The 19,608-nt window shown below is 48.6% G+C and overlaps 1 protein-coding gene across 2 annotated transcripts in view; it reads right to left on the bottom strand.

Annotated features, from left to right (window-relative positions):
* The window catches only part of EZR (ezrin), a 50,800-nt gene extending 37,528 nt beyond the window's left edge, over positions 1-13,272 (bottom strand). The window contains exons 1-2 of one of the 2 annotated variants that reach the window (XM_070602855.1): positions 13,091-13,272; positions 11,524-11,611 (exon numbers count right to left, since the gene is read on the bottom strand). In XM_070602855.1, the coding sequence (XP_070458956.1) occupies positions 11,524-11,535 (12 nt within the window). In that variant the 5' untranslated portion in view covers positions 11,536-11,611; positions 13,091-13,272. Of the gene's footprint in view, positions 1-11,523; positions 11,612-12,990 lie in introns of both variants that reach the window. The other variant, XM_070602854.1, reaches the window with a different exon arrangement.
* Positions 13,273-19,608: the final 6,336 nt, after the last annotated feature.

Raw genomic sequence — 19,608 nt, 5'->3', positions numbered from 1 at the left:
AAGGAAGGACATAAAACTAAACCATACTTAAATCTTCTGCCATTTCTGACACAAATCTTTGCCCCTAGTTAAGATCACACATGCAGTAATACTTTGCAGTGTTAAAGAACATTTCTCCTATAAGCAGCTTAGACAAGATGTATTTGAACTTGCCCAAAGGTCTTTACTTTAGAAAATAGAGAGTAAGACCCCAATAGCTGTTTCTAATGCAAACTAAATCAGTAAACTTACAAAATTTGCTTGAAAAAGCAAACTTCAACAAAACGTTATGCTTTAAACTACTCCGTGTTTCTGAAATTATACTAAGTTAAAAAAAAAGTAGCTCTTCAATTTATACTTTGTAACAATCAAGTGTGTTGCATCTGGAGTGGGGTTATAATTATGTCCATAATGACAGGATGGGAGCAAGAAGACCAGGTGTGCACTTCACCGTCCTATCACTCAGCCAACTCCTGCAGCTCGTGGTCTGCTGTCTCTCCTTCAGGTCCCACCTCCGCCCACCCGTCCGCAGCCCCAGTGCAGACTGCACACGGATCTCTTAAAATGGGTGCATGAAATGCCACTCAGTGAGGCCCCACACTTCATTATGCTCACTTCCAACTTGCAGCTTTGAGAAAGCTGCTATTGAGACAATGACCTATCTCCATTCGGGTCACAGCACCCTCCTCCTCCTCCACCAAAAAAAAAAAAACAACAACAGTCGTGGGAATACAGAGTAATAGTGGAACTGGCTGGGAACAAACAGTTCTATGTGTTTCCAAGTAAACTGCAGTCCTGACTCGAGATCTTTAATAAAACACGTGTGTGGAGGGGGAGATGGCCCAAGGAGGGTTCATGAGGCACTCCTCTGATCAGAACACAAACGGTCTCCCAGGGAGGCGTGGTTCCACTCCAGGAATCCACGGAGAACTGCTTGCCAGGAGCCACGGGTGGGCAGGACCCCCCGAGCAAGGGTCTCAGCTCTCGTGCCCAGGACTCCAGGTCCCAGGGGAAGCAGACGGCCCTTCCCACCTTCCTTCTCACAGACTCAAGCATCTGGTGATTTGGAAAAGTGACAGTGTCCTTCCCTTTCACCCCTATAACACGCTTTTGAAAAATAAACTCTTTATTTTGGAAGATTTGAAACATTCACAAAAGTAGAAAGAGCAGTAGAATGAACCCCCAGGTACTTTTCACCAGCTCTGACATCATTTACGTTCTAGCACTCGTAATTCATCTACTCTTTCCACCGCTTAAAAAAAATTTTTTTATTGCTGGCATATTTTAAGGCCATCATATATCATTTCACTTGTAAAAACTTCAGCATGCAGCCCTAATGGCCTTTAAATATATATATATTCACATACACACACACGCCATACCACTTATTATCATTTCTAACATAACTAAAAACTGCTCCTTAATATTTAAAATTCAGTCAATATTCAATTTTTCCCCATCACCTCGAAAGCACTTTTTTTCCCCCCAAAGATTTTGTTTTTCCTTTTTCTCCTAAAGCCCCCTGGTACATAGTTGTGTATTTTTAGTTGCGGGTCCTTCTACTTGTGGTATATAGGATGCCACCTCAGCATGGCTTGATGAGCGGTGCCATGTCTGCGCCCGGGATCCGAACCGGTGGAACACTGGGCCACCAAAGCACAGCGTGGGAACTTAACCACTCGACCACGGGGCCAGCCCTCGAAAACATCTTTTTACAGCTGATTTGTTTAAATCCTGTAAGGCACTTTGCAGCCTTGTCATCACACTCTATTTCCAAACTGCCCCGTGTGGCCAGCTTCTTAATAAACATCAAGTCTTCCCCACCTTCTCTCACCGGCCTAGCGCCACCTAAGAGTGTCATCCAAAGGGCAATGGATTATGTAAGCAGATACTTGAACGAGGAGAAGCAACGTCCCTAATTATTTAAACGAGGCAATGAAACACTTTAACAAGGATACTATACTAACATACATATTTTCATAAATAGAGGTGGTTCCAATCTAATACATATGTTCTAAGCTTTTACCAAGTGATTTGTGGTTCAATTTCCTCTTTAAAAACACAAGGAACAGGGCTGGATATGGTTCTAAAACGTCTTTTAAAAGAAACCTACAGATGCAGTAATGGTGCAGTAACATTACTCAAAAGGAACAAATTCCCCTGAATCTCAGTGCCTGAGAAACGATGGGAGAATCTAAGCGGGGATGGCAAGTGGGGACGTGTTTCCCACCAAATCTATTTGAAAACAAGCTCTTGGAAAAATATCACCTTGGCTCATTGTCCAACACAAGAGTGATTTATGAAAAAGCAAAAAATAAACAGAACATGTCACATTCTGCCCATTCATAAGTCACTCTGCCCAATGGCTTTAACTCTTCACCCAATGGAGTCAAGGACAGGGAAGTACCTTAGCCTCTTGGTGGAGCCCGGATAAAACGGATAGCAGCCCTCCTCACTCCCTGGCATCCTATTAGCTGCCGGAAAGCAGTATTTCCCCCTTTTTGTTCACCGATGTAACCCCAGGACTAAACACTCAGCACACAGTAGGTACTCTATTTTCTGAACGAACAAATGAATTTTATGGCGGGATGTGGGCAGTGGTCATCGTGGTAACAAAAGGACAGAAAATAAGGAAAAAGTCTACTGAGTCAGAAAAAAAAAGAATGCCCATCATGAGACGTGAAAGCTTGTAATCAGATTAGAATTTCCTAGTTACAAGTCGAGTTCTACATTGACTCTGTCTGCTGTGGTGCCAGCAGGAGCTTCCAGGGGCTGTCCCGCCTCCAGGGTGGTCCTGGGGATCCTGTTTCCCCACGGGGAGGTGGAGCAGCTCGCCCACGATCACCCACTGAGGTGGGGGTGTGTGTACCCACTTGGTCCTCCTCCTGTTTATCTGCCACTAAAACAAGAATTTCAAGTTTGCTCTAGAAGCAGATAACGATGCTTTTTTTCCTCCAAACCACTTTGCCCCCGGCTTTGTGGCCAGGAAAGACAGAACCTAAAGAAACAAGTATCTAACATGGTTCTAAGTAGAAAGAAGTTCCATGGAGTAAAATAAAGCGGGTGGACGGTTAGGGGGCGCTATTTTGGATCTGTTGTTAGTGCTGTCGAATGGATTGCGACTCCTGGCACCCCTGTGTCCAGCAGAGCGGAACCCTGCCCAGTCTTTCTGCACCATCCTCTCCCCTTCCTGTGCTGCACCAGACAAGGCTCTCCTGCTTTTCACAGGGTTTTCATGGCCAGTTTTTGGGGAGTGGGTGGCCAGGTCCTCCTTCCTAGTCTATCTTAGTCTGGAAGCTCCACTGGAACTTGTCCCCCATGGGTGACCCTGCTGGCAATTGAAATCCCAGTGGCATAGCTTTCAGCATCAGAGCAACACACAGCTGCCACAGTGTGACAACCGAGAGACGGGAGAAGAGACTCCCTCATCAGGACAAGAACCTGGCTGCGGTGGTGAGGGCGCAAATTTTAACCCCCAGACCCCCAGGGCTGGCTCTATTTTAGATAGAGTGGTCTCACTCACTCAGGGATTGAACCATAAAAACCATCTACAGTCAGAAATTCATACACAGATGACAGGAGGTCAAAGTTCATTCTAAAAGATCAGTGGTAAAAAAGCAACCCGTTTATGTAACATTCTCTTTCCAACTCAAATATCAGGTACAAATTGCTTTCTTTTAGCATATGCCAGAAATCTGTCATTCTATAATGGCTTGCGAGTGTGACACGAGATACTACCACTCTCTCTATAGAAACAAAGACCCACCAGAACAGCAGCCGTGTTTAAAATATTACCTCAGTGCCAGCCACGCCTTCTCCTTGTGACACACAAAACAAGTCCCTGCTCAGAGCCTGCGACGCGCTTCATCCTGGCTAACGAAACCGATTCTTTGTTCTTTGAATTTTTTAAAAATTGGAACCACTGTGGTGGATCTGCTTCTAAATACTATTAGCTTAGTCATAAAATATATACAAGGTTATAAAAAATGCTTGACAATCATTATTTTTATCCCAAAGCAGGGGCTGGCAAATTTTTTTGTAAAGGGCCAGACAGTAAATATTTTAGGCTTTGCGGGCCATATTTGGTGTCTGTTGCATAAAACTGCTCTTGTTCTTTTTAAACAACCCTTTTAAAATGTAAAAACCATTCCTAGCTCGTGGGCCACACAAAAATAGGCCACAAGCAGATGTGGCCTTTCCCTACCTCCTCCTAAAGTAAAAACAATTATTCACAATATCTGAAATGACAATTTTTTGGTACAGTTTTAAACTGATCTTCTCTCAGGCAAAAATAGAAAATTGGTGTGTTTTGCTGTTGGAGCTCCTATGCATCCTTCAACACCCACCTGAAGCATCTCACTAGCTGGGAGGCCTTCCTGGATCTCTCCAGGGCACATTTAATCTTCTGTTTGTCACTCTACTACCACACTTTCTATACTTCACTTCAATTCTTTGTTTAAGTATCTGATTCCCCTAGTAGACTGAGAATCCTTCAAGTCAAAAACCTATCTTGCTTATTTTTACAGTCCCAGCATCTAGCACATAATGGCATCTAACAGGACTTCAGTAAACGAGGAAGGAACCCACATGGCCTACGAGGGAATTCTGACAACTAGACGACACAGAAGACAAAAAGGAGATAGAATGTTCCCTTTTACTCAATAGCCTGAACATTTCTTGTTGTTCTTTCCCATCAAAGATGTACTGACAAACTTTACCTGGCTTATAGCAACTCGCAAACTAAAACCCTTAGTTTTAGCTACAGGTTACACTGAAAAGTTTGTAAAACATATTTCCAGGGAAAAAAGCACACAAGAAATACATAAAGCTTACAGCACTGAAGAGAAATAGTTTGGATCCCACAGACACAAGCTTTGTCTTAGTTTATTTTACGAAACATTCTTTTCATTTAAAAACTTTTTGCTGCCATTTCACAGATGACAAAATTGAGGTTCCCAGAAGCCAGATGGTTTGCGGAAGGACAAAGGAAGTGGCAAATGTATTATGAAACTGCTCTGTTTACGGCTCTTTGCATTTTTATTTATTTGGAAAAATAATAAACATTAACTATATATCAAGCATTCTATTTTAGTCACAAGTCTCTCAGTCACCGATAGCACAATGCTTTTCTTTTTCTTTAAAAAAAACTATTTACGGAAGTGTGGAATAAGATCTTTACTCTTTATGTCAACAGGCATGGAGGGTAAGTATGTTAAGAAGGAAAATAATGCAACACTCTGGTCTCTTCAATAAATACTCCGTATTTAATTAGTAGTAGCAAACACATTTAGTGCTTTAAATTAAAAACTAATTGGAACAACTGGGGAATCCCAAGTGAAGTTACTTCTGAAATGAAATAAAATATAAAGCATATAACTCAAAACGCAATCCCTGATTTTGAAAACAGACTGAATTTCATTGCTTCACATTAGAGAGTTGAAATGTCAAAATACTAAGAAAGCAGGCTCACTGAATCATCCCCCAAAATCTCAAAATTGTCAAAGATACACAAGAGTTTAAGCCTGTTAAAAAAGAATTAAAGAATTATGATAATTCACTAGGAATAGTGATACTATTTTCTTTTCCCAAACTATAAGTACTAATAAAATTACTCCAAATTTTATTAGAAATCACAATATTATTGTTTAGGACAGTAACGAACAAGAGAGCCCAGTGTGGAAGGACAGAGACACAAAAGAGAAGTGGGATCTCCTTCTTCCCTACCATTTAACAGAAAATGTCTACCCTCTTTCTCCCCTTTAAAAAACAAAGAGAAGAGGAGGATTGGCAGCAGATGATAGCTCAGGGCTAATCTTCCTCAAAAAAAAAAAAAAAACCCCAAAAAACAAAGACAGCCAAAATTTGAGAGACCACTTGGTCACTGCCAAATTAAGCTCTGAACTGGACTCCTTGCAGAGAGAAGCTCAAATCAGAGCGCTTCTATCGTGCATCTTCGAGGGTCTTGTCTTTCTGGAGTCTGGTCCCCGTGCAGCTATCTGATTTTTCCCACCCCAGCCACATTCCAAATACCAGTGATGGCACCCACGGCGTTTAAGCTGCAACGTGAAGAAGGCAGCTGTGTTTCCACCCCCGACCCGCGGAAGCATTCGTCTGAACGGCCGCTCTGGAATCCCACGAGGCTTCGATGCTCCCTGAACACAGCACAGTCTCTGCTCACACACAGCCACCAGTATCAACCCCACCAAGAGGGCCTCACTGCATTGCTGGGGTCTAAGCAAAAGGATTATATAAAAACTGCTCTTTTCCTATGAAACTGGCGGTTCCCAAACACTGGGGTACGAGAGAATCGTCTGGAGAGCTTACCTAAAGCACATCCCCTAAGATGGGGAGTCAGCAGCACTGAGTCCTGAGGGACCCAGGAATCTTTAAATCTCCAGATAATTATGTACACCAAAGTTTGAGAACACGGCCCTACATGAACCCTACCTTTTAACTTTATGCGTGTACAGCATGTACATACACTCAGGAGAAACATAACCAGCTGCTGGATTACTTTTAGTTTATGTGGATTTAAAAATACTGTAAGAAGTCTGGTATCTGTACGTATTTGAGGGGGCAGCAGCTATGATAACGAAAGAAGCCAAGCACTTCCTTCATCCATCACAGTTGCAAATGTATTAACAGGTACCAACCAAACTCTCAAGCTGCCCTCCCACACCTGGGCCTTTTCCAGACTCCTTATCTCAGTGAATGGCACCACCATCCATCCAGTTATGCAAGCCAGACACCACAAGTCAGCCTCGACATCGCCCTCTGCCCTCACACACCCATCCATCACCAAGCCCTATCAACTGTACCTCCCAAAGACACCCTCTTCTCTCCATTTGCACCACCTTGGTCCAAGCTATCATCATCTCTTACCTGGGCGACTCCAACAGTCTACCATCTCCATTGCCTCCTACTGATTCTCATCCTGCAGCTGCAGTGACCTTTCAAGAGGCAAATCTGATCAGGTCACCTCCTTCCGGTGGAAACTCTTCAGTGCTGCCCCCTGAGTTAAGCTCAGAAATGTCCGAGTATGGCCTATAAGGCTCTGCAGAGCTGGCCCCTGTTTTCCTCTCTAGTCATACTGGTCTTCTTCTGGAGCCCTTAACTCATCCTACTCTCCCCTACCACAGGGCCTTTGCACAAGTTGTTCCCTCTGCCTAGTATGTTCTTTGCCTCCCTCCTTCACCTAGGGAACACCCCTTCATTCTTTACACCACTCAACAGTCATCACCCCCGCAGGCGTGCACTTCTGACCTCCCTCTTTTGCACTCCCCCCAACCAGCACCATCACCCACATGTCATTATATACACTCAAGTCATTCTGTGATTACTGTCTGCCTCACCAGACTGGAAATCCATGATGACAGGGACTATTTCTGTGCCTGCTCATCGTGGTAGCCTCAACATCGAGCACAGTAACGGAGCAACGTCTGCTGGACTAATGGATGAATGTACAAATGGATCCATTGTGCCTCACAGTGTGATCATGACAAATGACTAATCCTAGCCAGCACTTCTCACCACCACATGGGAAAATCTTAGACCTAATTCCCCATCTGCCCATGGGGAAGGAGGGGTACACAGAAAATAGATCCCATGTGTCCTCCTCAACTCGGGGGGCGGGGATGGAAAATGTACCAGCATATTCAGTAAATTCTGCCCCTATTAAAATATTTAGTGGGAAAGGCGATGCATTCCCAGAGAGGCAAAGTTATCTCAGAAATTATCTTAGAATGTGGGCACAGGGCAGAATTTTGAACACACGTTCAGAGTCTTCCTATTGAAGGGAATATCTTTTATTCTAGAAACTTCCATAGCGACGCTTTAGCAACGAATGGCTAAGGCATCGGCTGGTGCCACTTAGAGGCAGTTCAGCTCTAAACTTCCCAGAAAACAGCTTGAAGAGAGCCAGGCCTTGAAGGCAACACCCGATGCATTCCTGAGCTGGCCAGCCCTGGTTTTTCTTTCTAACGCCCCACGCCTCCTTTCTATCCCAATGAAGAGAGCAAGTGTGGGGGGAGAGAGGAGGCAGGCACTCCAGTCACCCTCCGCTGAGCCGTGGGCACAAGGCCTGCTTCCTGAGCCAGCTCCCGGAGCACAAACCCCCACCCACGCCTCTCCCAGAGGACAGGGACCCACAAGGCCACGGAGACCAGCCGAACAGAGGGCGTGGTGCCTTCTGGATCTCAAATCATCCTGCTTGGAAGTCTCCCAGTCACACATGAGTAGAGCCCCAACGCAGCTGTGGGAAAAGCAAAACCAGACAATGGGCCACAGCAGTCCCTGAGGCCCGGGAGGATCAAATCCACCCACAGGCCTCCAGCAAGAGGCAGCTGGAGCGTTACTTCTCCCATTTCCCCATCAGGTTTTGTTCTTCATTGTGGCGCCTCCTGCCCTGTTTGATGGCGCTCAGTGAGTTTTCCAGCTCCTCTTTCGGCATTTGCGGGCGTCTGGGCTCGGGTCCCAGGCTATAAGCTCCTGGAGGACAAGACCTGTCTCACCTACCTGTGGGGTTCCCGGTGCCTTGCGCTCGGAGCTTGCACGACACCTGCTTGCTGAATGAGTGAACAATGTTTTCAACAAGTGGTCAGCTGAGAAAGCGGTATGAAGAGAAAAGGCAGCAAATAACTATTATTTCATTGAAACCGTTTTACGAATAAAGTCACCCACTGACTCACTTTAGACAAATCACTCAAAACTACTTTGCCCGCCCAATGCGAGGGATCAGGTAGAAGGACCAAACTGCAACTCTTCAGATGTATCACCTTCATAGGTAAGTGTTTGCCCATAATCCTGTTGTTAAAAATGAAATCACACGAAACCACTCAACAAAATTCTTAGCGTGGCCTTGAACAATAAGAACCAATAACTCTGTGTTTAAAGGACACATCTGTCGGAAGCTTCAGCTGTAAAGTCTACTGAAGCAGCAAAAAACATCAGTAACAAGAACCAGATACTCTGTAACCGCCTTAGAAGTACCATACGCAAATGTGTGCAGACCGCTAAGCCCTTCTCAGTGACCTGTGGGGTGGCCCTAATATAATTCTCAAGAAAGGCTTTAGTATATTTCTTTTACAAGGCAAAAATCTCCAACACCCTCCCCCACCACGAAGGGGAAAGGTAGGAACTTTCCATGGCACACACCTGCAGCTCACCTAAAAGGAGACCTCACAACACGGTTTGGAAATGCTAACTGTAGATATTATATAAAATATATAGTCTTCCCAAATGTTCCTCTGGTCATTGGAAACCTAACATAGAAGGTGATAGCTGCTACTACCTTTCTTAATAGTATCTTCACTTTGTCAGAACATTTTCTAAGTTTTTGATCCACCATAAAAGACCTTTAAAGCCAAATGAAACTAAAACACACTTGCTCTAAGAAACAGAAAGAGAGACTTACTCAAGGAAGGAAATTCTGACACATGCTACAACATGGATGACACTTGAGGACATCATGCTAAATGAAATGAGCCGTCACAAGAGGAAGCATACTGTGTGATTCCACTTATATGACGTACCTAGAGTAGTCAAACTCATAGAGACAGAAAGTACAGGGCCAGCACGGTGGCGCAGTGGTTAAGTTCGCATGTTCTGCTTCGGTGGCCCAAGGTTCTCCGGTTCGGATCCCAGGTGTAGACATGGCACCGCTTGGCAAGCCATGCAATGGCAGGCATCCCATATATAAAGAAGAGGAAGATGGGCACGGATGTGAGCTCAGGGCCAGTCTTCCTCAGCAAAAAGAGGAGGATTGGCAGCAGATGTTAGCTCAGAGCTAATCTTCCTCAAAAAAAAAAAAAACCCAAAAGAAAGTAGAAGGGTGTGTGCCCGGGGCTGGGGAGGAGGAGAACAGGGAGTTAGCGTTTCATGGGGACTGAGTTTCAGTTTGGGTAAGTTCTGGAGATGGATGCTGTGATGGGTGCAGAACAATGTGAATGCACTGAATGCCCCTGAACTGTACACTTACGAATGGTTAAGAAGGCAAATTGTATGTTACGCATATTTTACTACAATAAAACAAAAAAAGAAATGAGAAAAAGAATAAAAGAAATTACAGTTCATCATGAGAAATAAGTAGTGACTGCAAACTGGTTTCCTAACTTTTTTCTCAGTGCTATCTTAAAATCTGAACTCTGCATCTTTTCTTTTCGTGAAATGAAGAAAACCACACCAGGAAATGGCAGCCAATCTCTTGACCACTCTGCATCGTCCTGCTTAGGGCTGTGCCCCGAGTAAGGGGAGGTATTTGGGTCAGTTTTAGATCACAGGCATTGTAAAGCCTGGATGTCATGCGCCACTTGCAAGTTGGAAATGAAAAGAATTAATTGTGTGCAGGAAAAAAAATTTTCTGCATCATGAATGAATCACCTTGAGGATCTAAGTTAGGCAAAAACTATACCTGCTTCTGAATCTTTTAGTATATTAACAGAATAATTGATCTAATCTAACAGTAAAATAAGACTTCACTAATAAAAACCTTTCAGAAAATCTGACATTTAATGGTAGAAAAGGCACATAAAGCATCGACTACGGGACCAATCTGTTTGAAAAACTAGATAGAAGTGCCACACAAATCTTTTATTGCAATTTCTAATGAATCCACGTATTTTCTACACTGTGCTTCAAAACTCGATTAAAGTTTAAATTCTCTTTCTAATGTCTAGTCAGCAGTTTACCTGTGTTAAAAGCAGGCAGAACAGATACAACTTCCTAAGAAACGTGGGTCACAAAGAACCTGTCTGGGTCCCATAACTTAAATGACAGCCACAACACCCCAGGCCTGGCCAGCAATCTAACCGAGAATGCAACAAAATCAGATTGAAAGGGACAGAGGTGCGGGCAGAGCGGCACAGACATCAGCTGATGTTTATGCTATTTACCAGGAGGGCCCGACCAGAGAGGGGCCTCCTTATCACCCCGCAGGGCTGCCCGCCTTCATGTGCAATTCAAGTCCATTAGTACACTCTCTCAGATAGGAATCCTGCTGCCACCAGCGAATTCCCGGGCGAAGAGCGCAGCTCCACAGGCTGCCCCGGGGTACAATGGCCTGGAACGAAGCTACGCGCCAGAAAGACCGCGTCTCCTCTGCCAGATGTCCTCTAGAGCGCCAGAGGAAGATCTGGGGTGCCTCTGGCTCCGGACACTTGAAGGCACTCCGAGTTGGTGTGCGCCCTCGGACGCCACCTGACTCTCCCGCGATTTAGACAACTTTTCAAGAAACTTCCAAGTTGCATTAGAATGCACTTTTGAAACAGACCGAAGCAGTGTAAAAGGGGATTCTGATTTTTACAGAAGACCATAACTACGGGAGGGGCGGGGCTCGCAAAGAAAAAGACTGCAGAGTGAAAAGCATCAAAACCGTGTCTTCTTCAGGAGTTCCACAGAAGGACCAACAAATCACAAAGAGGGGAGACAACTCCCTGCTCCCGCCCTCTTAGCCGTCTGCAAAACCCTGCCCCCACACCTCGCCCAGGTAACTCCCACTGGAAGCGGAGCCCGAAGCCTCCGAGCCAGCCCGGAAGCTGGGTTGCTTACTGGTTTCGGCATTTTCGGTTCCTGCTGGGTTTTCCTCACTCCCCTGGAAACACTACTCTCCAGCAGCGGCTGAGACGGTTCTCGGGACCTGAAGGCACAGGAAGCCCTTCAGAGCGCGCAGCAGCCTCCTCCCGCGCCGCCGCGCCCCGACACTCGGCGCCCGCCCCGCGCCGCCGCTTAAGAACCGGCCGGGCGGGCGCCGGGATGAGTCACCGCCCAACCTGCAATTACGCGGGCCGGGCGGGCCGGGCGGGCGGGCCCGGGGGGGGCCGACGGGGAGGGGGCGGGGACTGGGAGGGGAGGGGAGGGGAGGGGAGGGGTTGGGGGCGCGGGGAGGGGAGGGGGAGGGAGGGGGAGGGAGGGGGTGGGGGCGCGGGGAGGGGGATGGGGACCGGGAGGGGAGGGGGCGGGGGCGCGGGGACCCGGCGGGGAGGGGGATGGGGACCGACAGGGGAGGGGAGGGCGAAGGGGCACGGGGACTCGACGGGGAGGGGGCGGGACCCGGTGCGAAGCGGGAGGGGGCCGGCGGGGAAGGGGACAGGGAGGTAAGGGGGAGGGGACGCGGGGACCCGGCTGGGAGGGGGCGGGACCCGGTGCGAAGCGGGAGGGGGCGCGGGGACCTGGAGGGGAGGGGGCGCGGGGACGGGGCTGGTGGGGAGGGGGCAGGACCCGCTGAGGAGGGGTAGGGGGCGGGGGAGACCCGGCAGGGAGGGGGCAAGACCCAGTATGGAGGGGAGGGGGCGTGGGGACCCGGTGGGGAGGGGGCCGGTGGGGAGGGACCCGGTGCGGAGGGGGAGGGGGCGGGAACCAGGCGGGGAGAGGGCGCGAGGACCCGGCGGGGAGGGGAGCACGCGGGTCGGGGTGCAGGGCCTGGGTGGGGGACCTGGGCGGCGGGAAGGGAGCCTGGTGGGCGGGCCCGGCGAGAAGGGTGCGGGGTTGGGGGGCGCGGAGCCCGGCGGGAGGGGTCGGAGGACCGGGGCGCCGGGGCGGGGGTCCCCCGAGGTAATTTTCGGGGCTTCCAGGAAGCCAGCCGGGAGCCCAGCAAACAGCAAGTTTCACTTTGTGAAGCAACCGTTTGCCCCAAGGCTGAAACCGCAACCGTCAAGCCTTTGAGAAACACTTTTAAAAAACTGTCCCCGCCCGGGAGGGGCCGAGGACTGCCCGGCCGGGCGAGGCTGGGGGGCGCGGGCGGGGGGCGCGTGCACGCAGCCCAGGCTCTGCTGGCACTTTGGAACGGGGACATGAGGGGACAGAATGGAGAGAGAAAGGTCGCGGAGCAGCGGGGGCGGCCACACTCGGCAGGTTCGGCTTCACCTGCCGTTTCTTTGGGCCGAACGGGAGAGCCGTGCGCGGAGGGCTAGGCGGGGACCCCACCAGCCGGAGACACCGGGACCCTGAACCCCTCGGGGACCACCGGTCTGGGGCTTGCGCGCGGGCTGCCCCTCCGCCAGGCCGGCCCCGCCACACCTGTCGTCGAGTCCCAGCCACTGTCCCCTCCGCGCGGCGCGAAGCCCCTGGCCCGGCCCGGCCCCTCCGCCCGCCAACCCCGGCCACGCGCCGGGCTCACCGGCGGCGCCTGCAGAGAACGGCTGCTCTCCCCGCTGTCGGCGTGTCCGCGCAGTGCGCCCGCCGCCCGCGCTCCCGAGAGTCCCTGGTTGGGCGGGGTCCCGGGGCCGCGCCCCTACCCGCCCCGCCCGACCCGCGAGGTGCGCCTGGCGCGCAAAATGGCTGCAGCCGCCGCCCGCGCCCGGGGCGCCCTCCGCCTCCCCCGCGCCCCCCCGAGCGCCCCCGAGGGCCTTGGAGACCCGGGCGGGGGCGCCCTCCGCCCCCCACGCGCCCCGCAGTCCCTCTCCATCGCGACGATCTTTCCCTCCCCTCTGCCTGTCCCCTTGCCCTTGGAGAACTTTGCCGAATTTGGTTCCACTCCTGATTGCAGATGTAAGATGTGAGATTATTCGCTCCACAGGGGACAGAGGGAAAACAAGAAAATGTAAATAAACCTGGAGGAGCAGGCGGCCGCAGGGGAGGTGCTGGGCCGTTTTGGGGTGAGGCTGCCTGCGTGGTCTGGGCATTGGGATGTCCTTGCGCCGGGATCGAGGCGGGTTCTGAGAACCCGGGGCCTGGGGCGGCCGTCCCTGGCCTCTGTGCCTCGTTGCATGGGGCCGGCCGGCCTTCGCGTTCGGATTCGGCCGAGAAGGACACAAGCCTAGAAGACGCTCCATCGCCGAACACTCTGGTTAAAGGACACATCTGTGGCATCCTTTGACTTGACTAGCACAGAGCTCTAGCAAAAGTCGCCGTAGGGAGAAATTCTAGGAATTATTTTTAAATTTTTTGCAAATGGCTCTCAAGAAGAATTTTTAAAAACACATAGGCCTTGATGGCCGGTAGCATTTGTCGCGCAGTGATTACGAGAGCCAGCTCAAGAGTAGTGGTTCTCGAAGCGTGCTTCCCAGACTAGCAGTGTGAGCATCACCTGGGAACTGGCAGAAATGGAAATTCACAGGGCCTGCTCCCAAGCCTAGGAGTCAGAGTCTGTAGGGCTGGGGCCCAGCAGTCTGTCTGCAAACCCTCCAGGGGATTGGGATGTAGGCTAAGGGTTGAGACCACAGCTTCTCCGGAATTCCTTTCTTGGGCTCGCCACTAACTCCGTGTGTGAGTTAAGCGCGTTATTAACTCCTTTGTGCGTTGGTTTTCACATCTGGCAAACTGTGGCACTTATTTCCTAGGGTTGTTATGAAGATTCGAGGAATTAACACGTGTAAGATGCCTAGAGCACAGCCTGACACGCAGTACGCACTCAAATCTATCCTGGTGCGGAGAGTAACGAGTGGCTTTGGGCAAAGCACCAAACTCTCCAGGACTCAGTTTCCCAATTTGTAGCCTGGGGGTACTAGTAGCACCCCCTACATGGGCTTGTACACATTAAATGAGATAATGCATGCAAAGTGCTTAGCACAGGCTGTGCCTGCCACTAATGCCTAGTCTGTCTTGGGGGTAGACTGCTTCTGGAGATCCCTTGTCAGCCAGCACCTGTGACCCTCTCGCAGCGGCAGATCCAGGGCATTTCAGGGGTCCAGGCAAGAAGGGAGGCTTTTCCTGAGATGTCCTGTATCCAGGCAAGTCTGTTCCCTCTGACTTTCCTTTTTATTACAATGAAGATGTAAAGTTAACTTCAGTAGGAAGGAAACTATGAAAGATATTTAAATAAGCTACAGGGATAATGGTTCAGGTGGGACAGGTTACCCCCAGCCTGCTCTCTCCCCCCTTATCACTGCCTGCAGCCTTCTTAGCCATTTCTGGTCCCCCACTCTGCTGATAGGGTGTGCCTCTAAGAAATCTTTTATCGCACCCAGTTGATGGTATATTGTCTTCCAAACTGGATGTTTGAAATAGCAGTGGCCCAGAGACCTTCTGGAGCATTTCTGAACTTTCCCCTTCAGGGGAATGGAGAAAATGAGCTGGCCGGGGACAGGGTGGTAAAGTGAAAGGACCTCGAGTTTCAGAAGCGAGCAGAGCTAAGTCTGGATTCTGCTTCATCTGAGCTCCCACCTCTCCATCTGTAGACTGGAGATGATAATATCTGGTGTTCTTGTGTTAGAATAGCATCAAGTCATATTTTGCATATGCCTTCCTCAGTTATCTGACATTTCTGTAAGCATTACATATTATATTTAATGCTACTGTACAGGGTCCCCCCACTCCCCCAAAAACCTTTCCACTGGGGGCCGCCCCGACCAAGTGGTTAAGTTCACAGGCTCCACTTCGGCACCCCGGGGTTTCACTGGTTCGGAGGGATCCTGGGCGGGGACGTGGCACCGCTCATCAGGCCACGCTGAGGCAGCGTCCCACATGCCACAACTAGAAGGACTCACAACTTGAAAAAATACACAACTATGTACCAGGGGGCTTTGGGTAGAAAAAGGAAAAATAAAATCTTTACAAAAAATAAAAAAGAACCTTTATACTGTATTTTAGGAGTGTTTTCAGGGGTTTTTCCAAGGGTAATTTATTTTTACCTAACTTTAGAACTTAAACTTTTCTCCAGCCCTCCTCACCCCCAACACACACACAGGGGACTGAAGGCCAGGGAATCTCTGCAAATTGCTTAGGACAGTGGTACTGAAACCTTGGTGTGCCTTAGAATCACTCATGGAGCCACCTCTTGGAATCATGGGTCTATAAGTCTCAGATGCACCCTGGGATCTGCATCTTCAGCAAGTCCCTGGGTGAGTCTGACACGCACCCAAATCTGAGAACCGCTAACTCAGGGTGTGGCAGGATCCTGACAAATATTCCTTAGCTTGCCTCTCCCTTTACCCCTTTTGTGTGAAGTTCTTCCCATGCTGTAGTTTTGCTCACATTTGATAATCAACGCCGTGGAAGGAAGTGAGGAAACCTGGAGCTGAATGTCTTGGATACCATTCCCTACTCTTGTTTAGACTGGCTATTGACCTTGAACGACTTGCTCCTCATTTCAGGGTTTCAGTTTTTCCGCTACAGGAGGGAAACCCTATGGCGACCATGAGCCTGGCACAAGGCTGTTGGGAAATTGCTTGGGGTTCTTCAGGTGAGGTTACACTAAGGTGAGGCCAGGCAGCCCTCACCGTACCCTTAGACACGGCGTCAAGGACAAGGGCAGTCACACAGAACATCCACATCCCCTGATTGCAGGCTTCCTATCAGATCAGCTTGGAGCCTGTCTCCGCCCTGGTGCCAGGTTAATCTCCACCAATAAATAAGAGTTCACAAAGAGTAGGACAAGCTCTGGCCTCAGCCACTTCAAAAGAGCAGTCAATAGGCCATAGGGAAATATATAGAATATTCTTGGCAAAACAAGACTTTAGCTTATTTTTCAGGACTCAGTAACCTTGGGTAGAAATTCAGGACAGTGGCCATATGGAGGACTGGGAGAATGATACCTCCACGGAGGCCTCGTTGGCGGTAGGAATGTTTTATTAAGCTGAGTGGTGGCCGCAGTGCCCTTTCTAGCGTCCTTTGTACCTTTTTGTGGGTCTGAAATATTTTATAATAAATATGCTAGATGTAACATTGAGTAGGCTTTTCACTGGCGGAAATGATCGTTTAAAGAGAACTAAGCATTTTGTGTCATAAAGTCCCATGAACTCAATATGCAAATCCCTGGTATGATTTAATGTTCCTTCCTGACCTCTGGAGGGGTGACGGGTCCTTGCTGTGGGTGACAGAGCACAGGAATGAATAAGGACTCACACAGCCTGACAAGCAGCCACTCTGCCTTGTGTCCAAAATTAACTTTTAAGGGTCTTCAAGGGACAACATCATAGAAGGAGCCGTTTGGTACGATTTTGATGGTACAGCTTATATAATTTGGGTCCACTGGGAAGAATTCTAGCCACTAGGTGTTGTATTTTCATTGTTTCCTTGGCTTATTTGATAATTTGCATAAATAGCTATAATACTTTTTGTGTGATACAGTACTCCTGACCACAGAACTTCTTTGACCAATAAACTCCCAAATACCACAGTTTCTTTTATTACCATTTTCTTATTCCTGGTCATTTTATGAGTTTTTTTGAACAAATTTTTGGCCAGCTTAAAAATACATGATATGGTGAGGTAGTGGATGGGACCTTAAACATCATCTCTTCTCGTGCCCTCATTTTACAGAGGAAACAGCCCCACAGAGATTAAATTAGTTGTCCTCACTCCTGCACCCAAATTTATCTTGTCAAGATGGCGGAGACCTCCATCTTGCTAAATGCGGAGGCCCAATTTCTCTGCCTCATCTTACCCTTCTCCTAAGCAGCCTTGGACACACTCCCTGGGAACATTCTGTTCTTAGAGGTTCTGTTTTCTCCTCTCTCCCCGAATCCTGCTTCCTCCTCCGAGAGCCTGGCTCTCCTCTCCGGTTCCTCCGCCCCCAACCTCTCAGGCTTAGCTCAGAGCTCATTCCTGGGCCCTTATCTGTGTACACTCTCTTCCTGGGTCATCTCATCTGATCCTAAGGCTTAAATAACATCTCCAGCCCTGACCTCTCTCTTGAGCAACAAGTCGTACTTGGTGTCTCCAGGATTCTTGATGTTTCGAAAACGGCTTCTCTCCCAGCCTTCCTCTTCTCAGCACACAGCACCACCATTCACCCTGTTGCTTGGCCTCAAACCTAGGAGTCAACCTGAATTCCCCACTTTCCCCTGACTCCATCCTCCATCCCTTGTGTGTCCAATCCAGCAGACCTACCAGGCCGGGTTCAGAATATATCAGCTTGTGTCTGCCCCACCCCCATCCCGCCCGCAGGTTTTAGCTTTTGTCCTGTGCCTCAGGGCTCTCATACTGGATCTTTCCTCTGCCGGAATGCGCTTCCCCGCTGTCTGCCAGCCTGGGCTTTTCTAGTCTTCTGGGCCTTTGCCCAAACCCCACCTCCTCTGAGAGCACTTCAGCCTCCCCAGGTGAAGTGTTTCCTCCCAGGTCACTCCCTGCCGTGTCACCTGATTTACTGTGGTCTGACACTTAGCACTCTCTGCTCTAGTCTTGCTGTTTGTGACTTTATTTTCCATCTCCCCCACAAGAAGTGAAGCTCCTGTCTGTCTCGTTCACTGCTGTGCCCTCAGCAGCTAGAACAGTGCCTGGCGCCCTGGTACATGTTCAATAAATATTTGTTGAATAAATGAATGAATGAACACTGCTAGTTAGGACTCAAGCCAGTGTACAGTACTCAGGTTAGTTTTCTCTCCAATATACCAGACTGCTGCATGCTGGATTGCTAACCAGGGAAACACTTTACCTGCCTAGATCCCAACTGTCCAAAACACCATCGAAAACCAGGTGATGGTGAAAAGAATATATTAAAAAAATTCATCTCTGTAGATTCTTCCTGGGTTTCTTTTATTATTATTTTTATTTATTTTTTTGAGGAAGATTAGCCCTGAACTTCTGCTGCCAAGCCTCCTCTTTTTGCTCAGGAAGACTGGCCCTGAGCTAACATCCCTGCCCATCTTCCTCTACTTTATATGTGGGACGCCTACCACAGCATGGCTTGCAAAGGGGTGCCATGTCCGCACCCGGGATCCGAACCAGTGAACCCGGAGCCGCTGAAGTGGAACGTGTGAACTTAACTGCTGCACCCCCACCCCCACCCCCGGGCTGGCCCCCTGGGTTTCTTTTAAAGTTTACTAATTCCAGTTTTCACTGGGATTCTAACAGGCTTGATTAGCTTTTTTCCAGGCACAGCAGGTTAGGAGGGAGGGAGCAAGGTACAAGCAGACACCGTGACAGCAGTGAGAGGCAATGCTTGACAGCAAAGAGGCTGAAAAATTACACAGAACAGACAATAACTCAAAGTACAGCCAACTGGAGTCACGTAGCCTGGACAGACAGCTCTGGGTTGCTCGGGAGCCCAGAGGGCACGAAGTAGAAGCCAGGCCGTTGATCCATGTTCATAATGATCATTTTCTCAGGAAAGTTCAGAAAACATGCTATTTTGTAACTTTTAAAAATTATAAAATGTTTGAAACCTTCAGAAAAGAATTCAATAGACAGCTATGTACCCACTGTCCAGATTTAACAAATAGTAATATTTTATCACATTATCTTCAGATTTTGTTTAAAGGAAAAAAAAAAAGAAGAGAAAGAAAGCAGTAAAGCGCACCTACCCCCAGCCTCCCAGCAGCCCTCCTCCTGGAGTTCCTGTCTCCCCACTGTGTGGTTTAATGTTTTATATGAAAAAAGATCCATTTATGTGAAACAACCTGTCTCCCAAGTAAATTAGATTTATTCATTAGGTGTTTGGTTGCAGAACATAAACAGTAAACATTTAAAAATCATCATAAATTTCTTTTTCTTTCATCTTTTTCTTTTTGAATGGTCAAAAGCTAACAATAAAGCAAGCAGTTCGTGCGCCGGAAATGCCCAGCGTGACACAAGGGTTTTAGCATCCGTTTGGATTGCCGTTGACTCAAAAACTGTGAGCTCCTTGAAGGTGAGGCTAGCGTCTGCTTCTCGGTGTCTCGAGTTCCTAGGACACAGCCTTGCACATAATGGGAATTCAGTAAATATTTATGGGACCGAATAGAACACAGAGCCCTGTGTGCTCTCTGTTGTGACTAC

The sequence above is a fragment of the Equus przewalskii genome, chromosome 32 (genome assembly GCF_037783145.1).
Source record: "Equus przewalskii isolate Varuska chromosome 32, EquPr2, whole genome shotgun sequence".
Taxonomy (NCBI): domain Eukaryota; kingdom Metazoa; phylum Chordata; class Mammalia; order Perissodactyla; family Equidae; genus Equus; species Equus przewalskii.
Note: the sequence above shows the minus strand (reverse complement) of the source record. Positions and strands in the feature narration are given on the sequence as shown.